Source organism: Anopheles moucheti, chromosome 3, assembly GCF_943734755.1.
Source record: "Anopheles moucheti chromosome 3, idAnoMoucSN_F20_07, whole genome shotgun sequence".
NCBI lineage: Eukaryota > Metazoa > Arthropoda > Insecta > Diptera > Culicidae > Anopheles > Anopheles moucheti.
The window spans coordinates 11,143,006-11,166,080 of record NC_069141.1 but is presented as its reverse complement, the minus strand read 5'-3'; the positions used below and the strand labels follow the sequence as shown (position 1 = coordinate 11,166,080).

General features: G+C 43.5%; 1 protein-coding gene across 5 annotated transcripts; it reads left to right on the top strand.

The window, feature by feature from the left end:
- LOC128300699 (sodium/potassium-transporting ATPase subunit beta-2-like) lies at positions 1-20,263 on the top strand. 5 transcript variants are annotated; one of them, XM_053036860.1, is made up of 7 exons: positions 1-141; positions 995-1,192; positions 11,799-11,939; positions 15,549-15,668; positions 16,641-16,933; positions 17,000-17,168; positions 17,473-20,263. In XM_053036860.1, exons 2-7 carry the CDS (start codon positions 1,048-1,050, stop codon positions 17,574-17,576), a joined length of 972 nt encoding a protein of 323 aa, XP_052892820.1. In that variant the 5' UTR covers positions 1-141; positions 995-1,047; the 3' UTR covers positions 17,577-20,263. The 5 variants fall into 5 exon arrangements, with proteins under 5 accessions (XP_052892820.1, XP_052892816.1, XP_052892817.1 ...); XM_053036856.1 differs by lacking the exons at positions 1-141; positions 995-1,192 and adding exons at positions 3,829-3,871; positions 5,573-5,783; XM_053036857.1 differs by lacking the exons at positions 1-141; positions 995-1,192 and adding exons at positions 3,862-3,929; positions 5,573-5,783.
- The last annotated feature ends 2,812 nt before the right edge of the window (positions 20,264-23,075 follow it).

The window sequence follows — 23,075 nt, the reverse complement described above, 5'->3', positions numbered from 1 at the left end:
CCACGGACACGCACAGGCCAAGACACACTTCCGATACGATCACCGTAACTGGGGCGTCTTCAGTCGGTTCTTGATCGTTCGCGCAACCTGTAGCGTCTTGGTTCGATTTCGCAGTCACTCGCGTACGACGTTGGCCGATCGGTGGGTTTCCAGCAGTGTTTCAGCTCTTTTGAGGATTTACCTTATCTACATCGAGTTTCCAGTGTGCATGTTCTCAGTTTTTCTTCTAAAGAAGTCGATATACGATCAGCAGAATAAGTGGAAATATTTGTGCAAACTTTCACCAAATGAACTGTGAAGTGGATGTGTTTAAATGAACTTCAAAAGAGCATATACGTTAAGCAAGTTTCGCCCTAAAGTTCAAGCACCTCGATGTACTCAAAATCATACCACGTGCAAGTGCAAGAGGGCAAGAATGCGTAACAGAAGTTTGTGATTCCAATATGCCAATCAGGCAAGATTTGCACAGCAGCAAGGCGTGTGAATGCGATAACCGCTCGGATGGCGACATCTTGCCCTTCCGAACCAGTGTGTGATTTGCATTCAAAGCATTGGAATCATACAAAGAGCAATACTCCTTCCATGTCCTTCGCCGTTGGGCTAGGTTTGGGCAGAAGAAATCGTGCTAGTGCCCGAGACTTTCCGACGCGTCCGTTTACTGTTTTACTGCAGCACCAGAAGCTAAGCAGTGCGAATTAAATATAGGACATCATGACATCATCGTGCGCGAAACAAAGGCGTGCCGTTTTCTTACCGATTTTCCATTCTTTTCGAAGAAAAACTTATGCAACTAATGGCTATAAAAGAGATAATATCGCCAATCGATGGCAGTGTGATGAAGCGCGTGTGCCATCATCGTAAACCTCAAATGAAGGTCAAGCTGATGCAATTAATAATAGACACAGTTCAGTTTTTCTTCATCAAATCCCCCCTTTGGGAGGAATAAATTCTGGGTTATAATGTTTTTAAATTCTGTATTTGTGAAACATATTAGGCGACTCATAGTGCATTTGTGGCAGTGTTCATTAATTCACATAGGAAACAACCATGCCGAAGCCAGTGGAAGAGCCGTTCGACCAGTTCCAGCAGTACTACCGAACACCGAGCAATCGGACTACGACTGAGAACTTCCAACTATTCCTGTGGAATCCGGATGAGGGTGCCATCTTTGGTCGCACACCCTCCAGTTGGTGTAAGTATCATTCGTCTGTGCTGCTATGCTTGTAATTAAGAAAGATATTTGGCTTTCCATGGTTAATGAAATATTGTGAAACTGGTTCTAAAACTGAATCAATATCCTTGTCAATTAAAGGACCTTAAAGTCCTCTGTCACTTGTGGTTCTAGAATAAATATTCGCAAACATGGCACAATCAACAGTGCGTGTGACATCTTTGGTGGCTCAGTTGAAGCAATGGGATAGAAAGTCTTCTGGCGAAGAAAAGACAACCACACGGAAGGGTCAGAAACATGCGTAGTAGGAATCTGCCATTCACCGCCCCATCCTTCAAACTCCGTCGACCAGACACAAAACACGGAAAGAGTTGTCATCGACCCCATCTGATTCGACCCTTATCAGTGCCAATAATCGAAATAGTGAAAGCATGTTCTAAACGTACCGCACGACCAGCGACTGCCACCGAAAAGCAGGTCAAGACGCACCGCGAAATGCTCCTTCTTACATCGGAGCGATTCCAACGGTGCTACCGACCCTTGTTGGACGTTCGCTGTGATCCCAGCATTTGAATGGGTGTGCATGCGAAATTACTTTCATTTGAATAATGGATGCTGGGGCAACGTGAAGACCGTTGGCTTGGGTATTGGGAATTTTATGCTCGTGAAACTCGTTGGCGCTTCGGCAGTGAAAAGGATCTAGGGTTACGTACCGTAGAACGGAAGTTGCCTGCTGTTTCGGTGCTGATACGATGGGCTGGTGCTGTTGCCCTGTTTATCCTATTGTCCCATTGACGCGGCAATTGAAAGCAATGGTATTTTTGCTTTTAATATCCAACAAACGACAGCCAACCCCGAAATGGGCTTACATCGGTACATGACAATGTTACGTGCGTTATTGAAGTTGGGACTAGTCCCAGTCAGGCAAGGGTAGCGCAAATAAAGCACACTTTAAAGGAATCATCTTGTAGAACATGATTCATTTAAAATCACCTGTGTAGAGCCTAAAAGCTATTTCAATCAACCTTAGTACAGATGGGCTTTATACAATCGTATTTGTTCGTTTAAGAATAAAACATCTTAATCTTGAGTTGTTAACGAAAGCTGTGCTTATGTGAGCATGTAGTATATTTTTATTATTTTTTTAACGGTCAGTTACCAGTGTGAAAAGTAATAACAACAGCTTTTCTTACTAACTCGTGAAATGAAATAATATTTAATTTTCTATGTAAATGGCTTATGAGGAAAACGATCCACAAACAACGAAATATCCAATCATATCTACTAAGAAACCGTTTTTATCAATGCAGCATTATTTCTCATTACAACAACGGTTGCAAACTATTTAAAACAACAAAGGGCATGAAGGGCAACATGAAGAAAAAAGAGCTATTTGCTTGAAAACATTACTGGTAACATAACTTTCTTGAGCCCTTTACACGTTTCAGCTCGGCAAACTTCGTCAAGCTGTTTCTCTTTCTGGCAGATAACTATTTCTGTCTCTCTCTCTCTAAAGGGTTGTTTGAAAAGAACAATGGGAAAATTTGTGCCGCATAAACATAAATATTTTTTTAAATATTTGTTATGTTGAAGACGACGTAAAATTTGATAAAACGGATAAAACGATACACTAACCTTCCGATTTTTTTATTAAACTTAAGTGAAGTCATAGTAACAATAATCGATTTCTCTACAATTAAACAAGAGCCTACATTAATAAACAAATAAATCAAATTAGAATTAATTATTGAAAAAATTTAAAAACCACTCTGATGCATAGACAACTGCTCAAAAAAACATTATCTTGTAAAAGGATTTCCAAATGACCATAAAAGCGCACAAGTTAATGAACGATGGTACCTGTGTAAATTTGTAGCCGAGCATGTATCATTGAAGAACGGCAATGTCAAACAAACTTTGGTTGACTGGCCGATTTGTATAAAACTCATTGGGGGCCAGTTTAAATGTTATATATCGTCTTGCACATTACAGCATACAGTCAATACCCGGCTTCCGCGGTTCTCGGCGTACATGGATTTCACAAATTTGACATTTCCTGGAGTTTTGTATGTAATATATAAATTCTAATTTGCTTATTTCAACTAATCCTAAAAACTTGTTATATTTTAAGATCATAAAAATTACATTTGGTGAAATATTACCCTAAATGTCGAATTAAACGTAGACTAGTCTATTTTGAATATGATTGTTAACGTGGAAATAAGCATTCGATCCCTTAATACGATATAAAACCGGATATTAAGGTAATTCGAAATATGCGGATATTCGAGGTATGTCTCGCTTATCGCATCTAGCTGTTCCTTGTTTTTGGGATCATATAAACTGTATTCAATTTTATTCGCTTATCAGACAATCGAACGTAATTTTTTGATAGCATAACTGTCTTTAAAAAACTTATAGAAAAATATTTTATTGCATCAGCATGGTATTAGTAACAATCCTGCAGTAGATTTTCAATAAACAAATCTCAGACCAAATTTTATACACTTGTCACTCGCTTGCTACGTTCCGGTTTAATATTTACACATCTTCTAAACTACATCTTTGCCACCGGCTGCGTTATGCTGACGCACAGTGCGCATAATGTTGCGGTGCGCTACACCGTCCGGGTCAAACATACACTTTTATATGTTACCCTCGTACGGAAGAGACGCTCTTCTCGGTCGGTCGCCTCGGAAGGTGTGTGTTTATATCGGCCCTCTCGCAGACGAGATCAAGTATTGTCTTCAGCAAATCGGTGTGCGATCGATTTATCCATTGTTTCAATTCGGCGCTAGTGAAGTGCATTTAACGCCACGGCATTTGGCGAGGCCCTTTGCTTTTGAGTTGCAGTGATCGTTAACGTTTGCACCGCTAACGAATCGACGGGGCATAGTGATAAATTTTGCAAAACCTAAAATCGTGCTCCTCGACAGTTTCACGTGTTGTTACGCAGTGTGTAATTGCAGGTGTGCAACTGAACAAAGCAGCACCGAATCACCAACACAGCGGCAACTAAGGCCAAAAAACCCCGCGCTGCTGGGCGGTGCGTGAGTGCGTGCGCTTTGAAATCGCGACATAGCAAAATTGAGTTGCTTTGCCAAAGGCCCGCCGCCAGTTCTCCGCTCGAAACTCATCGACCCCGCCTTAGTTAAAAGTGTGTCGTTGGCCATGATTCAGGGTTGCAATCGGTGCCTAGGGGGTGGTGGTGAGAAGGGACGGTTTGATGGGGAAGGGCGCCTATTTACACTTGGTCTAAAACCAAGCCCCGGGATCTCGCGTGTTTTAAAAATAAGCATAATCAGAGCTTGGCGCGTTCTACGTTCGTGTGACGATATCAAATTTGGTGGTGCGCCCCAGCCTTTACGTCGGAGACCAATGTACAGAACGCTAATTGTTTGATCTTCACCTGCGCGTGGATACGGTAGACCTGTTTAAAGATGCCACTTGAAGCGTTGTACCGATCGATCATTACCAACGCACCTCGAGTTCATGCGTGTCCCAGCGTAGCGTCTCGCTCGCACCTTCAACGCTCGGCCCTGTTACCTGTTTTGATTAGCTCAGCTACCTGTGTCTGGCGCAAGGTGATCAGTCCTGGCGTCCCTTGATCAGACGCTCGTCTACGCAACTGCCAACCGTACAAACCGCAAGGGAAGAAGATCCCCTCGGGGACGTGAATGTTCCACGGTGAAACATTTGCGGACGGTCTACGGTTCTGTTTTCCGAAAATGCCGCGCCCTTTGCCGACAAATAGTTTGAGTGGTTAAGACAAATCTCCCTTTCGTGCTGCGCGGCCACCATACATTTACATGAACGTGTTTATTTCCTTCATGTGTGTGTGTGTGTGTGTGTGTATAAGCATAATAGTGTGTGTATGTGTGCGTGAATATCGCGAACGTGTGTGGGGAACTGAAATAAAATGTAAAATTAAATTATTGTTCTTCTCCTCAAACACGGTCTGTGCTTTGTCACCTTTATGTTCTTACCAAGCGCCAACAATAACGGAACAGCTCGGTTCGTTTGTGAGTTTTAGCGTGCGTTTGTGAAGGATTAAAGCGGGAACAAATGGTTTAATTTTGGACTCCGTCTGCGACAGAGTGGATGGTTATTATAGAATTCGCTTGATTCACCTTGAGCGAGTCCTTGAGGGTCTCACATTTTATTGTGCTAGTGACGTGACTGCAAGAACAAGGGACAAAAAAACATTCCCATTCCCATGTGAGAATGTCCACCCTCCGATCGTACCAACATTTGCAGTTGGATCAGTTCCTAACCCCCGGTTATGATCGCTCTAGTGGTCATAACCCAACTGACGACAGATGTCCTTGTATTTTTCGTTCTCCCCTAGTGGTATTTTTTGTTATCCGTTCTAATCGGTCTTCTACATCATTTGTTCCGTAGTTTTGCGTGTGGTTGTGAAACCGAGAGTGTGTGTTTAGGTATTGTGTAATTTCTCCAACAATGTCCAAGTCCCGATCGCCAACTACGACCACCGTACCGGATCCCGAACATGAGGCCTTCGTCCGCCGCAAACCGGATCCGATTCCGTTCCATCGGTTCCTGTACAACTCGAAGGAGGGTACCGTCCTCGGTCGCAACGGTTTGTCCTGGGGTAAGTCTGGAGGAGCAACTGATATGAGCTGGAAATGAAGGACACAGAGTTCGTTCTGGATTTAACCCAACCGGAATCGGAATATACTATTCTCCAAAGACCAATGTTCAAATGATCGTTAAACCAATAATTGCTCCGCATTTAATTCAATTTTAGAGACTTGAATACATCCTAAATGTCTTATCGTTAAATTGATCCTCCGTAAGAAATTGAATCGAAATGCGAGACACACGATGCAAACTTCCTCCTGTTAACTCTCAGGTGACACTCATGGGGCCGCCGATACGCCGCACGCGCCCAAACCCAATCCACGACCAGCCCCGGGCAGCGCATACGTCAGGGTTCGGTCTAAACGGTTCCCCAAACACTCGTTACGCGTCCGACCCGTAGCATCGACTGTACTCCGATATCATTAACGACCATTACGGCACCCAATTACCGAGTCGAGCCGTTTTCTCTTACTGTTATTACCTTTTCGGAGACGACATTAGGACGACACCGGCTCTGGTCCGGTAGCCCATAGACCGAATTTGTCCGAGCACTCTTGCAATTCTAGCGTTTACTGGAGAGTTTTCGCAAAGATTTTATAATAGCCCGTGTCAATATGAAGCGAAACAATACGGTTCTTCTACCCACTTGGGTACGCTTACTGCAGTGCGTGAAGTACAAAAGCAAAGACGGACGACATCCGGAGCAATTCCGAGTTCTGAGCTTGAGAGAGCACGGTCGAACGGATTGTCGAGTTTGCTTTCGAGCAACGGACGGGGCTGTGTTGATAAAAGTGATTGGGAGGAGCACATCTTTTCGAGTTTGCTTGAGAAACTGGTTCACTTTTATCCTTCAACAACCAACCCCAACCAGGAAAGGTGTTATTTTTCGCAGCGGGGGAAGACATACATTCAATATTTATTATTTTCCGATCGAAAATATAGCTTCCTTCAGTTTGATTATGCAATATATTAATCGCTCTTCAGCTGTTCGCGCATACAATAAAAAAGAAAGCTGCAAAACACAAAGCCGTGGAGAGGAATGCATGATCCATTGGACCAAAATGGCAAGGTTTTAAGCCGATCGTTTGGTCAGATAAACCGGTTCGTAAGATATTTATCAGCGCAAGCAAAACCATGCCATGCAGCATGGATTACCCTTCTTAAATAGGGGATGGTTTATTTTTTACTCCTCAAATCTTCACCGCTTTGGCTTGAAGTGTGTGAGGATTGATGTAGACTTTTTCGCAGCATGAGTTGTACCACCATTACTCCTTTCCTTGGCGAAACCTGTTTTCTCTGTTGGCAGCGGAGAAACAAACTACAACTGCGGGAATCCCCTCTTAATCCTTCATACCTTGCTGCTGAGGGTCGCGTCCATGTACGTTTGGCGAATCCTGGCCGAAAGTGGAAGACGCAAAAAAAAACAATAACCGGTGTTTTGCGATGAAGAAACCTTAACACAAACACACTTCTTCGCTTCCTCAAGGGCATCACGCGCTGGTTGTGACGTAGTAGACTGGTTAAGGGTTCGGTTTTCGGCAGGAGATAAATTAAACCGCATTAGAAATTAGAGAAGATATGTTTCACCACCAGGCCCCGAATTCTGGATGTTTACACAATCCAGCGTATTCTGTTTGATGGATATGGTCGAACAAACGATTGCTAGCTCCAAACGGCCACTAGCATTAGCTCATTTGTAACCAGCGCACCGGTAGACCATCGCCAGCGATAAATCCGTCAGGTTGAGCGAAAACATACCGTTTTGTTTACCGCAGCGAGAAAGATACTTCAATTTTACTGTGCTCCTGCTTGCAAACGTATCCTTCATTGCTTTTTTTTTTGAGATGTCCATAAACTTCTGGGTTAAGAATATTAAAATCTTCTCTTGCGGGTAATATTTTCGTCGAAAAACTATCGACGAGAAAACTCCCCACCGTTTGTGATCTTGAGGTTGCTGATCTGGGAACGATATTCTAAATGAAAACGATGTGTTAAATGTGATCGCACGCTCAGCGAGAATGAGAATATATCTCGGAAAATAAGACAAAGTGATTTTAATGGCATGAATTTGGAGGAATAGTTTTTTAGTGGACGAATAAATACTGGCTAATTAATTAACCACCTTACTCACCGAAAACTCTCTATCGATGTCCACGGGAATTTAGAACTTCAATTTGTTAATTAAACCGCGATTTACGCGATTTTCCCTAAGCATTTGCGCCTTACTATTTATTTACATATCATCAAACTTTATTGTTGCACGGCTTAGTGTTTCACCAGCAATAAATGCAATAAATGGGGTTTCCATGTTTATGTTAATACGTTTATGGTTCCAAAATAGTACCTCATAAAAATTGACCGTAAATCACACAGACTCCTTTTAATGGCGTGTAAATACGAGCTACAAAAGGGTCATTAAACCCCAAACTCCACTATTCTGGACGACACTTCTTGAACTGCGGAACGGTCTTCGCTTTCCATACGTTTCTTTCCACTGTTGGCCTGGCGCAAACAGCTCTTATCAGGTGCATTTACCGCGCCACTTTTGACACGCGTGTTGCATTCAGCGTTTAGTGTTAATTTATAATTTCACCTCAATTTCCACCCACCCACATACACCAGTCGAAAACAAACACAGGCAATTCAGTCGGGTTGTGCGAAAAAATGGTTGTAAATGCTTATCAAAGCGCCTACACACGTGCAGCAGCAGCAGCAGCAGCAAAACGCAGTACCACACTACCAATACGTGTACTGCATTTGCAAAACTCATGGGCAGACGATGACGATCAGCAATAGGGGTAGTGGTGTAGATATCGACCTCCACAGTTCCATAGGCCACCTTTTGAACAATGTCGGCCGAGTTTATGGAAATCTTGAGTGAAAAACCTTGAGGAATAATGCGACCCGATAGAGGGTGGGGGTGAACGCAAGTTCTGGTCGAAAGAAAGGCGAAACGCGAAGTGCGAAGTTTCCTTCAAACCGATGCACAGCATCTTCAACAACGTTTGAAGGTCAATTAATAAGAAAGAAAGAAAGAGAACCAACTCAGCAACAAAAAAGGAGCTAAGAAGTAACAAAAATCCTGTAAATAATAGGACACCATAACGATAACGCACGAGATAATCCTTTTCCTTTAGTTGCTAGACGTCATATATCAGCGCTCAGCTTGTTCTTCGCTGCTTCTTGTGGCTGAGAGCGCAAGGAAGCGTATATTAATATGAGACATTCCATTTATCAAAACCGAAAATTGGCTTCTGTGACTCATCGCCAACAGTGTTTATGGGCTCTGTTAGCGCTGACGCGAGCCTATTGAGTCAGTTAATCAAACGCAAGGCATGGGATAATTTTTTAAAAACATCTATGCCTTTATTTTCTCTACTTCATGCTCGTGTCTGATCAGTTCAGTCATAGTTTCTCTTGAGGGGAACACGGGGTCGTCGTCGGAATCGCGATCAGGAAGCCGTAGCTTCTACATACAGATTTCGATAGCTTTCCGGATGTATCTTACCGCTGTAATATCTTCTTCTATGCTGTCTCATTATGTTGATTGTCCGGCTAAATAGCCATTTTTGGGAGACAAGAAAATGCCAATCGTAAATCATAGCCCGCTTGCCCTTTCGTAGCACGCCAACTTCATTCACAGTGGTAAGCTCGCGACCCGAGGAGAGATCTCATGTTCCAAACTCCACTTTGACACTTCGTTTGCCATACAAGCGGCTGCCCAATAAAGCGGCTAGAACCAATTCCCATTCTAGAGGTCACGACCCGCCAACAGTCATCTTCGAGTTAACGTGGCGCTCCCATCCGGAGATGACCTACCGATCCGGCTTCCAGGGTCCGGGGTGCACTTATTATGAAACTCAATCTTGATTAATTAATTCGATTCGATTCCCCCCCTCGCTCTCGGTTCGCGAATTGTTCCCCATTGGTGGATGTTGGGTGGCAGACTAGCGAACAAAAAAAAACCCTCAAGGGAGCCTGACCTACCATTGCGCGATGTGCTACTGGGTCGCGAACGGTCCGGGGGTTTATTTTTTTTTTGTTGTAAGCTTCTAGGGTGCGGTACTCTAAACACTCCACACGTCGTTCACACCAACACACGCGCAACGTTCCGGCGTTCGAATGATGTTTTTTCCCCTTGTCTTGCTTTACAGCACTTTGCAGCATAGTTTTAGGGTGGGCTAAAAGTATGCATGGGGAGGCCACGCGTTCGCATGGCAACCATCTGCGTCCACAACAGTTGTGTGCGTGTCTCTGGAGCGATGGGCGGCTAAGCACGATGTTTTTGTTTTTAATTTTACCCTCCCCCCATATCGAAGCGCTTGCCTTCCTGCTTCCCGGTTGCCGAATTCCATCCCGTCTCGCAACCGGGATTGGGTAAATGTGTCAGGGGGTTGTTTTTTGTTGTTGTTTCGTTCCTTCTATTGCTTCCGTCTGGCATCGTTTGCCGTGCGGTGGGACGTGTATTGGTTCAGGTACGATACAATTTTACCGGTTCTATTCTCCTGTGGGCGTGTAGTGGTACTGTCGGTGACTCACCGATAGACCACGCTTTGCATCGGTTCAGGTGTGTGCGTATCTACGCGATCTCTCGATCGTTTCAACCCCTTTACAAACAGGTGGTATCATACCCGCAGTGCTGGAAGTGTGATGGGTGAATCGAAAAGTTACCTTTATAGAACGAAATTAGAAACATTCCTTCTGATGATAGATCTTTTAAAAGGTACTAAAGGTCTAAAGGTACTAAAGATACTGAAGGTAAAAATCTTTATCGTTACTCATCATTATCTACAAAACCACGGTGCATTCCACAAGTGGTCACATTGTTGCCATAAATAAACAAACTGTGTCTCACCACTTTTGCCCCATTTTTTCCACAAAGTCCGTAAATTGACATCGACAGCAGCTGTCAGCATATTGGATGGATAATGTTTCTCGGTGTCATGTTATCCAAATCCATCCATCACCGATACCCAAAACGTGCTTCTTGTCAGGTCTGAGTTTTAACCCCCCCACGTTTGAAAGGAAATTGGAAAACCCGCTCGGGCAAGAAAGGTTATATTTTGATTTTTTTATGTTTGGGAAAAAAAGTGCTAGAGCGAAAATATTCTGCCCCCTTTTGGACATTGATACCGGTGATTGGTTCGGTGCATTTAAAATAGGGGTAGGTTTACACATCTGTATTTTTAAACTCGCATATGCATCGATGCACCTGTTGTTGGTGTGTGAACGGTTGACATTTTGTTCGAATTTCCAACCATCGTTAAACGCGCTAGAATACCTTGAGACTGTACGAGAGGAAAAATATATCGCGTATAATTTTAGATTTACCATATCCGTTTACTGCGACTGACGAGACTGATGCGAGAAGGCCACCGAATGCTTCTTCTTGCTGTTTGGTATTAAAATTCGTATATTTTTTGCCAACCAACCAAAAAACTACAAAGCTTACCATACCGAGCGGCGCGATATGCAGTTGTTGGTAAATTGCACAGGGGTTACCCGCAAGTTGATGAAAGTGACTTCGGCCACATACCGGGCATCACCTTGTGTGGTATCGTAACTCGCTGTCCGCATGCTGGTATGGAAGCCTTCATGAGCGAACCCCTTTGCGCCACAACTCCCACCCCCCCCGACATGGCACATCCTTTCCGGCCAAGTGAATGTCTAGTGTCTCGGTGTGATCGAGCGAACCAAGGCTGTCCCCCCACTAGAACCTGTCAAAGGTGATCCACTAGCTCGATGCAATTCATGTCCCTAACCTCAAAACGGACAAAGCGTTGTAGTTTATTCGTCTGTACAACTATGTTTCGTCCGTTACGAGTTGTTAGCTACGATGACAAGAAGGGCCCCGCGCATAGAAAACTGACAAATCATGTGTAGTCTAATAGAATTTTGAGGATGTGTGGATGAGTCTCAAAAATGCAGACTGTTAAAATAACACATGAGACTTAATAAATTGATGTGTGATAGACATACTGTTCTATCGATTACTCATTATTCCTGTTTGTTTTCATCTTTACAGCGAAGATCGGCACGTTCTACATCATCTTCTACAGCGTACTAGCCGCGCTTGTAGCCGTGTGCATGTGGGTTTTCTTCCAGACACTGGATCCCCGCATTCCCAAATGGCAAATGGACCAGTCACTGATCGGCACCAATCCAGGTGAGTAACCACCAATTAGCACGCGCTAAGCGTAGATCTTCATTTTATCCGTCGTCGCCTTGATCGGCGCATCGTCTAGGGATCATTAGGAGTATTTTTAAAAAAAGGCGACCCGCATCCCTTAAGTAGTTCCCAGCCGACCACCCACCCACCCACAGCAACGACCGACCTGCTTCCTTTAGTGAGACGAAGCGGGGAGCTATAATTAGCCAAACGGGTGGTATAATTTTAGCGAATTTTCATCAATGACAGGCCAGCGTAGTGGGACTGGGGTTTTTGCGGTAGGGTATGGCCGGGCAAGGCCCGGAGGATCGGGTCTAGCGCCCGTTCCATTGGATTTGTGCACGATTGCGATCACGCATGGTGGCCTGTACGCGATTGCCGTCGGTTACCGTCATGGTTGAACGCTTTTCCATACGAGAAAACCTGTATCGAGGTCACCGTTTGACATTGTGCGCTACCGATGGCCCGCACGTAACGAGCCCCGAAGAAAAAAAGATCCAGAACACGCTGTGTGCGATTAACTGGATGCTTTTTCTCATGCAAATCAACCATTGTTGCGAAGATTCGGACATTCGGCAAACGGTGAATCAATTTACCAAAAAAAAAACGGGCTATACATTTAGAATAAATAAGTCGATCAGCTTTAAGCTGTCGGAGTATTTTTTGTATTTAAACAGTTAATTTTTAGTGGGTTTGGCCATAAAAATTAATTTTATTTTCTACTATTTAAAGCTGCATCCTAACCGCCCGAATGCTGAATTAACTCTGCCTATCTATTTTCTTCCTATTGAATTTCGCTTGAATCAAGGTTGGCCGTGGGAACGGATTATGTTGTGTTGTGGTAACTAAACTTCATGAACTTCATCTTGAGAAGATCTTCAATTTGAGCTTGATTATCATGTACAATTGCATTCGACCAACAAGATATTAGTGATTAACATTTAATTAAACCCATTTCCTCCAGAATAATACTTGGTGTGTTTCGAATACCTACGAGCACTCGCACGCACTCGCGTCCGATTACGATCGAGAATAAATTTAATGCTCGACGTACAGCTCAACAACTCCCGCACCGATCGCACATTTGAATGCGATCTCTCAATGAATTCTTCCAGTTTTTATTATATTTTTGCCCGTTTTGTTGCCACCGCGGCAAGGTCTACCGAGGCAGCATCCGGATGATGGACGAGGGCGGTCGCATTCAATTGGTGGCGTTGCATAATGGCAGGAAGCTGACGATCAAATTATTTCACATCGTAATCAGCTGCGGTCTGCTCTGCCGGGCAACCCTGAAATGTGATATTCGCGGTTCGCCGTAAGTGTTATGTGTGATGTGTGGCCACAAAATGGTGTGTGGTTTGGACAGAGAGAGAGAGAGAGAGAGAGAAGACAAAAGAACTGCTGGAAAACAGTTTCATTCCACGAGGTGGTGCATATTGCGATAAGGATACAACACCGAAACCTGCTGGAGGATGTAATGTGATGCTGCTGCCGTTGTGGCGTTATTGTTAATGCAAGCGAGCCGCAAAATGGCACATCGTTCTAGCAACCCGGTAACGGCTAGGCGTACGGGTTAGCGTAGCATTATCGGGAATAATTTCCCAAACGATTGCCGTCACGACTTGGACGGCCCCATTATACATGCCAATCAGTCACATTTGTTTAGCAAATGAGTTAGAAATCATTCGACACGGTGGCACAAATATCACTTAATGCATATAGTGTGGCGAAGAATAATACATATTCATTGTCAATTATAATAGTTTCGTCCTCAAGGCAAAATTCTAACAAAAAAAGCATCTTCCAACAAAAGGTATAGCTCCGCGTTCTGTGGTGCTTCAAAACTCCATTTAGACATCTTTTTCTGCAACTTTTGCTCTGTACACTTTAGTCATAAAAACTTTCCGCATAATAAATGTAAAATCAACCTCTTATTCCACTCTCAAAGCATCAAATCTGCGATGAAAGTTCGGTCCTTTTGCGTTTTTTTTTTCTTCGCTTTCCTCTACAATACTTCAACTCAATCAAATTTTTATTTTGCAAACTTTTCCGAAAAGTATTTTTCCTTATTTCCTTTGTCATCCCGTGGGGGGATGGGGTGTTCGATTTCTTGCCGATACAACCTCACCCGAAAGGATTTCCTTATCAGCAAAGGCCACCCAGCGTCGCAGCATAAATTTACATTTGACTTTGATTTCGAATGCACAAAGCAACGCAACGGGGGTGTTCTTCTTCCCTTATCTGACATTGGCAAAAGCAGGAATGGAATGGATGGGGAAAAGCATAACAAAACCCGCCACCGATTACCGTTTAGCATCGGTGAAAGCTTTTGGGGCTGCTAAAAAGAAATCAGTACAATCAGCCGGTTTCGGGCGAAACACTAAGCAAATTGATATGAAAAACGCACGATTGCGCCGTTCGGGAGTATTTTCTGTCGTTTTTCGTTGGATTTTTTGGAGTGCCAAAATGGAATTGTAAACAATGCAGCTGATCATTCAATTCGACCGAGTGTTGTGTGATTTCTTTTCGTTGCTGATTGAATTCCCTTCCGGAGATCATTCGTGCCTACATGAAGCGATAAGCGTTTGGTTGTAGAAATTTCACACCCTGACAGTTAAGATTTGGCAAATAGGTCGTAAAAGCGGAAGAATCATTGGGGTTTTTTTCTGTTCTCGCTACCAAAACACCCAACACAAAGGGCACGGAAATGGCGTGTACAATGGGTTCAATGTTTTCCTTTCGCACCCATTACTCGCACAGGTGTTGAGCCGAAGCGCTGTGCAGAATAATATCAGCGGGTACGGAGAAGAAAACGAACCAGCGCCCGGACAAAAAAGCCCGGTGCGTAAAGCTTCCACACACACACACACAACACACAAAGAAAGGGAAATTAACCTACTTTTGCCTACCGACAATCTCGCACCGCGTACCAGAGTGGCAGCCTTTCTGCCCGGTACAACTACGCTTCACGGGCGATGCTCCTGCGCACAGAATTTCCACCATCAAATGGTATCAACATCCTCTCCGCAACACAACGCACGTACTGCAGAAGGCATTTTCCCCATTTCCTGCGTAGAACGTAAAAACCGTCACCCCCCCGAGCACGAAGGCTCGCCCTTGTGGAGGCACAACAAAGAACGCACGTTCTTCCGCATCGTACGGCTCTTTGATGATGTTCTACTCGGATGCTGGAGCTACACACAGTGGAAAACACACAGTCCACGGACATGCTACTCGCTACGCGTGGGTACTTCCGGATAGTAACGGCCGCACGGCCGGGAAAGCTTCACTGTGGCTGGGCTCTTCTCCGGGCGTCCGATCCGCCATAAATTGTGCATGGTAATTCCTCGGTATAATCGACCATTGGACCATGGTTCATATCCGGAGGGTCGTGTTTTTTGGACAACAAAACAACAAAAAAATGGACGACATTATTAAAGGGCGATACCACGAGGATGCAGCGAAGCGATGGGAACGGAAGAGTAGGGAGAGACAGCGAGTTTGATACGATTAAATGTTAGATTTAGTGCGCCTTACTCATGCTTATTGTGGCTTATTTCTATTTTTGTGTGTGTATTTACTTTTTCTGTTCTTGTCCCTACACAGGATTGGGCTTCCGTCCGTTACCGTCGGAGGATAATGTCGAGAGCACGCTGATCTGGTACAAGGGTACGGACGAAAAGAACTACAAGATGTGGACGGATGCGTTGGACAAATTCCTGGAAGGTAAGAAGGTACTCCCCCCCTGCTAATACAGGCACCTCTATCAGCTCGTAAAGAAGATACGGTGGTGCAGGTTATGGCGGTGATCCTTGCTTTTTTACGATGGTGCACGCAGCGCTGCATGCGATTTCACGACCGGTATTATTTTTCACGAGACGTAAAGAGGGCGCCTGTTTGAGGCGGTGGGCACATGCCGCACTCACATGATATTTCGCTTAAAACAGCGAACTAATTAATAAAATAATGGACCAATGGAGCGGTGCCAGCTGCTCATGTTCGTGCCGGTTTAAGAGACCACGAGGTACCACGCAAACAGTAGGAGCATTGAAGTGAAGCAGCATTTCTATTTTCGTATTGTTTATGACATTTACACCCCGATCGAGTTGAGAGTGTCCACCGGTTGGGGTACGTACCGAGCAACCTATGTCTGGTACGGCCCGAAGATCGGAAAGTGGTAAAAGGATAGAAGCAGAGGCTAATGATTGAGGTAGAATTCCTGGGTGTAGCAAACACACCCAACCAAACCAACAATATCCCGAGCTCACATGATCGCAATGGAACGATATTTTATGCATGGTTTATTCCCTTGCTTTGGCTCTTTTAATTCAGCTCCCAACATCGGACACTGGCAGTATCAATGCGGGAAGTTCTTTTTTGTTTGACACTCAATCCCTTAACTCCTTCCCTTACCTCCTTCCCGTTCAATATTTGCTCCTCAATTAAGAGAAGGACGTCATCTGTCTCGTGCTGAGATTTGTGTAGCATCTGAATGTGAAATATATTTATATTTAGACATTGTTCCCAACGTGTCCTAAGCTAACAAGTGATTTGCTTTATTTATCTTGTGATGGTTGAATGGCACCTGGGACACCGTACGTTTTGCTTTATTTTTTGGTTAACAGTGAGAGATATATTGCCGTTTTGCGAAAACCGTCCTAATGGTTAAACCAATTTGCACCCTCTGTTCCACTCCAGATTACAGAACACCCGGCCAGGTGTCGGGTCGCGGCCAGAACATCTACAACTGCGAATACAATCAGCCACCGCCGAAGGGCATGGTGTGCGACGTGGACATCAAGCAGTACGGGCCGTGCACGCTGGAGAATCACTACAACTATCACAAGAGTGCGCCCTGCATATTCCTGAAGCTGAACAAAATCTATGGCTGGGTGCCGGAGTTCTACAATGAATCGTCCAGCCTGCCCAACAACATGCCGAACGAGCTGAAGGAGTACATCAAGGAGAAGGAACAGAAGGAGAGTCACACGGTAAGAACGGAAGCAGACGCCCTGAGTAGTACGGGCAGCAATAAACCGCCGCCTTTCCATTTGCAGATGAACACGGTGTGGGTAACGTGCGAGGGTGAAAATGCGGCCGATATTGAGAATGTGGGACAGATTCAGTACTATCCGCGACGCGGATTCCCCGGCTATTACTATCCGTACGAAAACTCCGAAGGTTACCTGAGCCCGCTGGTTGCGGTGCACTTTGAACGCCCAGTTCGTAAGTACCTTTTCGCGCTGCTGTACTTTGATGAGGGTTTGAGATCAAGAGGTATAATTGGAACTATTTCTGGATTCTTATTAAGTTAAATTGAATATGAAGCTAGATGTCCCAAGATCCCTCAGATCCTTCCGTTTTAAATCGAATTAATTCTGTAAAGAGAGTTCTCAACTGAGACATCATTCAGTCCATATCTACCCCCGCATATTCTATCCAGAATAGCCTTTAACTTTACCATTTGAATTCGAACCCCCCGATTATCGGAACAAGGATGTCTTACCTGTTTGAATCTCTTCCCCCTAAGGTGGAATCATCATCAACATCGAGTGCAAAGCTTGGGCCCGCAACATCAAGCACGACCGACACGAACGATTGGGATCGGTCCACTTCGAGCTGATGATTGATTAAGCGGTTACGGCTTTTACGGTGGTGTTCCAGTGGCGCAATATGATCGTGCGCTAACGACCCTCCGGTGGAACACCGAAGTCTTTCGTACGGCGACCGAGGAGACACAAAAGACTCATTCTCAACAACAGCAACAAAAATCCGCGTTGTAGCTCCCGCGCGCCATCAGCTACAAGCGCAACAGAATCTCTAATTGCAATCGAGGATGGCCTGCGATGGGTGATTAGAACAGAGCAACAGGATACACGTTCATGCACAGCAAATACACCCCCTCACAACACATACACACACACATCTCTTCTAACAGCGGGCCGCGTGCATTCTCGACGCGCCAAACAACAACAAAAAAACGTTAATGTGCAAACGTTTTGTGTGTTTTCTTTTGCAATACGGGAAACAGCCATAGGGGCAATATTTTATCCACCGTTAGGAGCACCCAATTTTATGTAAATCTTTATTGTTTTCCTTTCCTTTGGGCAGCTGCGTTGTGATGTTTTTTTTTTTATCGTTAAGACCACTTTTGCAAAGCGGTTCGTGTTTGTTTGAGTAGCGTAATCTCTTTATCGTCATCTATGAGCTTTCTGATATCGAAATGAATCTCTTTCATGGTATGGGCCCACTTGTGGCTGCTTACTACGAATCTCGTTACATCCAAGTTGTTCAATTGTTCAAAGGCAAATTTAAATCTCATACTTTATCGCGCTAGCGTACACAGTGGCATACCATTCTTGATGATCTCAGTGATCATACTGTCAAGAAACAAAATCGGTATTAGGTCTAATCCAAGGGTCTAAGTAGAGGGATTGTTAAAGAACGGTTCTTGTACATCTGTAAATATATGATCGCGTGATAAAGATCGCATCTCAGATCGCTGCGAGTATTATAATAACATCGTAAAGCAACGTGCAGGATTGCTAAGTTACGCTAGCAGGGAGCGTATTCGTTGGAATGCTTCGAAAGCACCTTCATCGACGTACGGCTCGCTACCGGTTACACCATATACACCTAGCTACGTCACACGTATATTATCCACACGTTCGATTTTGTACTACTGCCAATTGAGCAATAATAAGCGACTAAAAATATCTCATCCCCAACCGTTCATAACTGCTCGAACGCTTGCATCGCAAAGTAACGCCTTGAAGGTTTGTGGATCGCTTCTGCCTCGGACATGCCAAGAAAACAAAAAAACCTTGATGACGTGATTCACTCGTTCTAGTATTACTATTGTGGGAGATTTTTATTGTATGTTGCACTCGAGCAGCAAAATAAGAGCAATGAATGTCACACAAAATACACCTCCAAAATGCAGTTTACCTTTCCGTTCAGCAAGGTCCCACACGCAGATAGTCACTTACCACCTTTAGCTCGATTACCGTTCTTTCCTTTACAAAAATACTGCACGCTAGTGTGTCAAAAACAAAACAAAACGATCTAAGGGAACAAATCTTTGTAGCGTAGTAATAATAGAAAACAAAAGATATATTATATTTAATTGTGGAGAGAAGCATCAAGCTTGATGAAACGCTGCCAACCGGCAGTACGTAATGTTGGATGGAAACCAGCTACAATCTTACAAACACCACCTAAAACAAAACACAGACAAAAGGAAAACCCGTAAACGTAGCAATAGTTCACAGTTTTTGGATGTCTTTTACCGTGCATTGCTGACTGTGTGCAACTCAAGTGCCAATCAGTAGAATGATTATCGTTTTATTTTTGCTAAACCAAACCTCTATTCGCTGCATCGATTTGTGCAAACAAACAAAAGCTACCACCCCGCCAAGCAAATGGCGCTAGTTTCTATGTGTGGTCGCCAAGATGGCGCCACAATCGCAGTGAAAAGCTTTGGGCAGGGTTCGTCAACGTAGTAATCGAGCGATGCGAAGAAAAGCGTTTGTTGTGTGAGGAAAATGCACTGCCGTGTGGAATAGATCCAACAAAAGTGTGAAATTTTAACACAATTTCTTACTCAAAGTTTAGATAGCTGATTTTATCACTAACCATAGTTGCTCTCACACCCTTCAAAGACGTTCGCAAAGTTGTAGAAAATTACAAATGTTTTGAATAGCTTATTATTGTTTTTTTAAAATTTTTCAACACGTGATTCATCACACTTTGTAACTAGTAAACGTGCATTTGATATATCCCATTTCACGACACATCCACCAATTGATTACCATTACCAAGGCCTTACCTTTACATCGGTTACATGTACAAAATGCGCTCATCCGGTTTCAGCAACTCCCTTCCCTTGTAGAATTAGTTGTACAGTTTAGTTCCCTCGGTGTGCTCCCTCCTTTAAGGTATCTCAGCACAAGCGCAACGTGTGTGTTTGTGTGTTTGTATGTGTCGATAGATTCGCACTAGCAGCAAGTTGTGTGTAGTGGGTTTTTTAAACATTTGAATCACAGAAACGTATGCAAATTACTCTCGCAAGAATCTAGACCAAATCTGCAACAATTCGTCCAAGGAATCTAAATTCCGCTCTAATTTTTATTTGTTTTGTTGGAAAATGCGTTAACTATATCTACAATCTATCACTCGATCGTGAAAAGCGACATTTAATCGTGTTACAAAAAGGATGTTTCTGTGTGTGTGTCTATTTTTGCGCTCGATAGCAAAGATTTAAAACAGTTTTGACCTAAACAAGAACAAAAAAAAAGACAGTAGTATGGTAAAGCGCTGCAGCAGGAACCAGCGTTAGGTAGAAAAGCTAAAAAAGAAACAGACATCTCATTAGCAGGCGCCATTTTATCTTTCTCATCCCTAAAATGTGCTGCGAGTAAGGACGAATTACACAATGGATGCCAAAATTAATAGTTAGCATTCGCAGTTTAGTATTTTCCCTATATATCTCTTTCTCTCATTACATGCTCCGTACGATTTGCAACGGTGTGTTGGAGGCAAAGAGGTAGAATGCTTCAATGCCAGCAAAGGCAGCTCTGCTGGGACAGATAACCCCTTTCTTCCCAAACGTCCCGTACAGTGGCCATCGTTTTGCCCAATTCGCAAGCATTGCTATAGATAGTGCTATAATTGCGGAGAACGTGAAGGAAAAACTTGTGTATCTATAATACCAATCGATCCGAATAAAGATTACAAAATGGAAAGACCATTTAACGGCGCTCGTGTGTGCATCTGTCCGGGGTTTAGAAACCAGAAGGACGTCGAAAAGCTCCCATCATCGTTGCGATATGTCGGCGCCACCGGGTGAGTGCGTGTTGCGTCCGTCGCATGTGATGATACTTCTATAAAATAATTCCCGCTCAAACACTTGTGGCAGCAAATGGGACTCATCATCATCGAAAGCAATTATCACAGACGATTATCATCGGACCGGTTGTGTAAGTGCTCTGTGTACCGTGCGTTACCGACAAAATGATGATACTAGAATGAAGTGACTGATAAACCATGAGTTTGATACGTGCTTGAAAGAAGTTCAATGACAAAAAAAGAATTATAACACGACTTTAACATCCGAAATCTTCTGCTAAACGATAGTAGGTATTAATTAATCTAAGAATAAAAGCGCTTCATAGCTACAATTGTGTCCTTATTAATTTTACGCAATAGTCGATTGTCCGAGAAGAATGCTCGGAACATTGGCAACATGTAGCGATAATTAATATAGACCATCGTCACAGCTTGAAGTGACACTTAACGGGCAATCGATCTTCCAATAACAAGTGTTGTGTGAGGCAATAACACCAGTTTAACACATCCTGCTGGTTTTGCGTAAAATTCCCTTACTGTTTCAATTTGATAAGCTCTGGGACGTCTTGTCGAAACACTGTAGGTAGTCCATTGTCTTTAAAGCCTCCGTACACTGCAAACATCGTTTCATAAAACCCCATGTCTGTTTCCCTGAAAACGATTTCTGTTAAAATATTATGCGAAATGAATTAAATTCAGCAAATGGATGTAGAATGCGAGCACTTCGTAGACAAATTAAATGCATTTCCATATTTGCATGGCGCCTGCGAAGGGTTGGTGCGAGTGAAGTGACTCCTAGGTTTCAGTGAACATAAAGTATTATATCATCCGTAGCGCACCTCGGCGAATACTCGCATACGCGCTTACGCAACGAAGGTGATGATGGATGGGACTATTATTTATCCTTTATTCCTCGTTTATACTTCAGCCGTTTTCCGAAAGCAAGAAGTTGATCATAATAGGTTACGGTTATGATTGCAACCTCCACGCCCTAGCGCATCGTATTAAACGTTTCAAAACAGATAGCTTTTACTGTTCAACGTCATCAATGCTGAATATCGTTCAGCTAGATAAGAATGACGTCTAACATTCGCTTTGGACACGAATTGTAAAATTCGTATCATAAAGATGGTACGGCAATACGGCGTTCGCTGGCGAAACCTCAATTCCACCGATCTAGATGAAAAGGCTTGCAGTCTATAACCTTCAGAAAGTTCCTGTCCGCTACCACAAACCGTAGTGAATCCCTAATCTGTGATTGACACTGCGCCAAAAAACGAGTCAACCCTGCGGACCGAACGACCACCACGATTAGATAATGCTTTATCGTCACTCTGCATTTGGCTGGAATTCGTGCGAGTTCCATCGGTTTCGTTCGTCAGTTCGATTGATATTGGATGTCCCCGGTTATTGGCGTATACCAAAGTTAATTTGTAAGATCTTCACAGATTTGTAGCGTGATTCATTGGGTTTTTGTTTTCTTCAAATCTTTGACTCGACGCAATAGAGCCTAACTTGAGGGGCTCGAGAAAGAGTAAACAGTGGAGCATAGTGTAAAACATGTTTGGCATGACTGCAAACCAAACAACAAACTTGTTAACAGCTTGGGGTGAAGATATTCAACCTTACTGATTTATATTGGGACAAACAAAAACATGCGTACGACCAAACAAAACAAAACAGTAACGTTATAGATTTGGTTGAGATGCTTTGCAGAGCAATAATTTAATAACTCCATATCACGCATTTCCATTTCAGCGCTTCTTTGAGACTATTAATTTATGTTCCAATTAGTATCTCCAAGCTAAATTATTTGCACGTGTTAAGTTGTGTTCTATTTAGTGGTAAAAAAACGCTGATGTTCGTCATTGGTTGCTGGTTTGGAAGAAGTCATCGTAAAACCAGCTTGAGAGCTCTAAACTCTCATATCGTAAGCTACGTAGCGGTTTGGTTAAATTTTGTACTTCATTTATTAGCATGTTTCAGGTTTCTTTACGTATATTCCTTCACACTCCAGAAGTTTATCGTGAAATCTTCTAAAACTTGATACTAAGAGATCATCTACCACTTAAGAGAAAGCTTTCATTGCCACCCAGAATAAAGTACAAGGAAGTCCCAGTCCGAGCTCTTCATTCCTTCAGCATCTGAAGGAATTCTTTCTAGATTGGTGATCTATACCTATGACGTTATCCGTTAGAATATCGCATGGCCAATGGAGATAAGAGTTACCTTTTGTGTGGTAGTTCTATTAGTATTAAAATTATTATGCAACCCTGTTGAATTTTG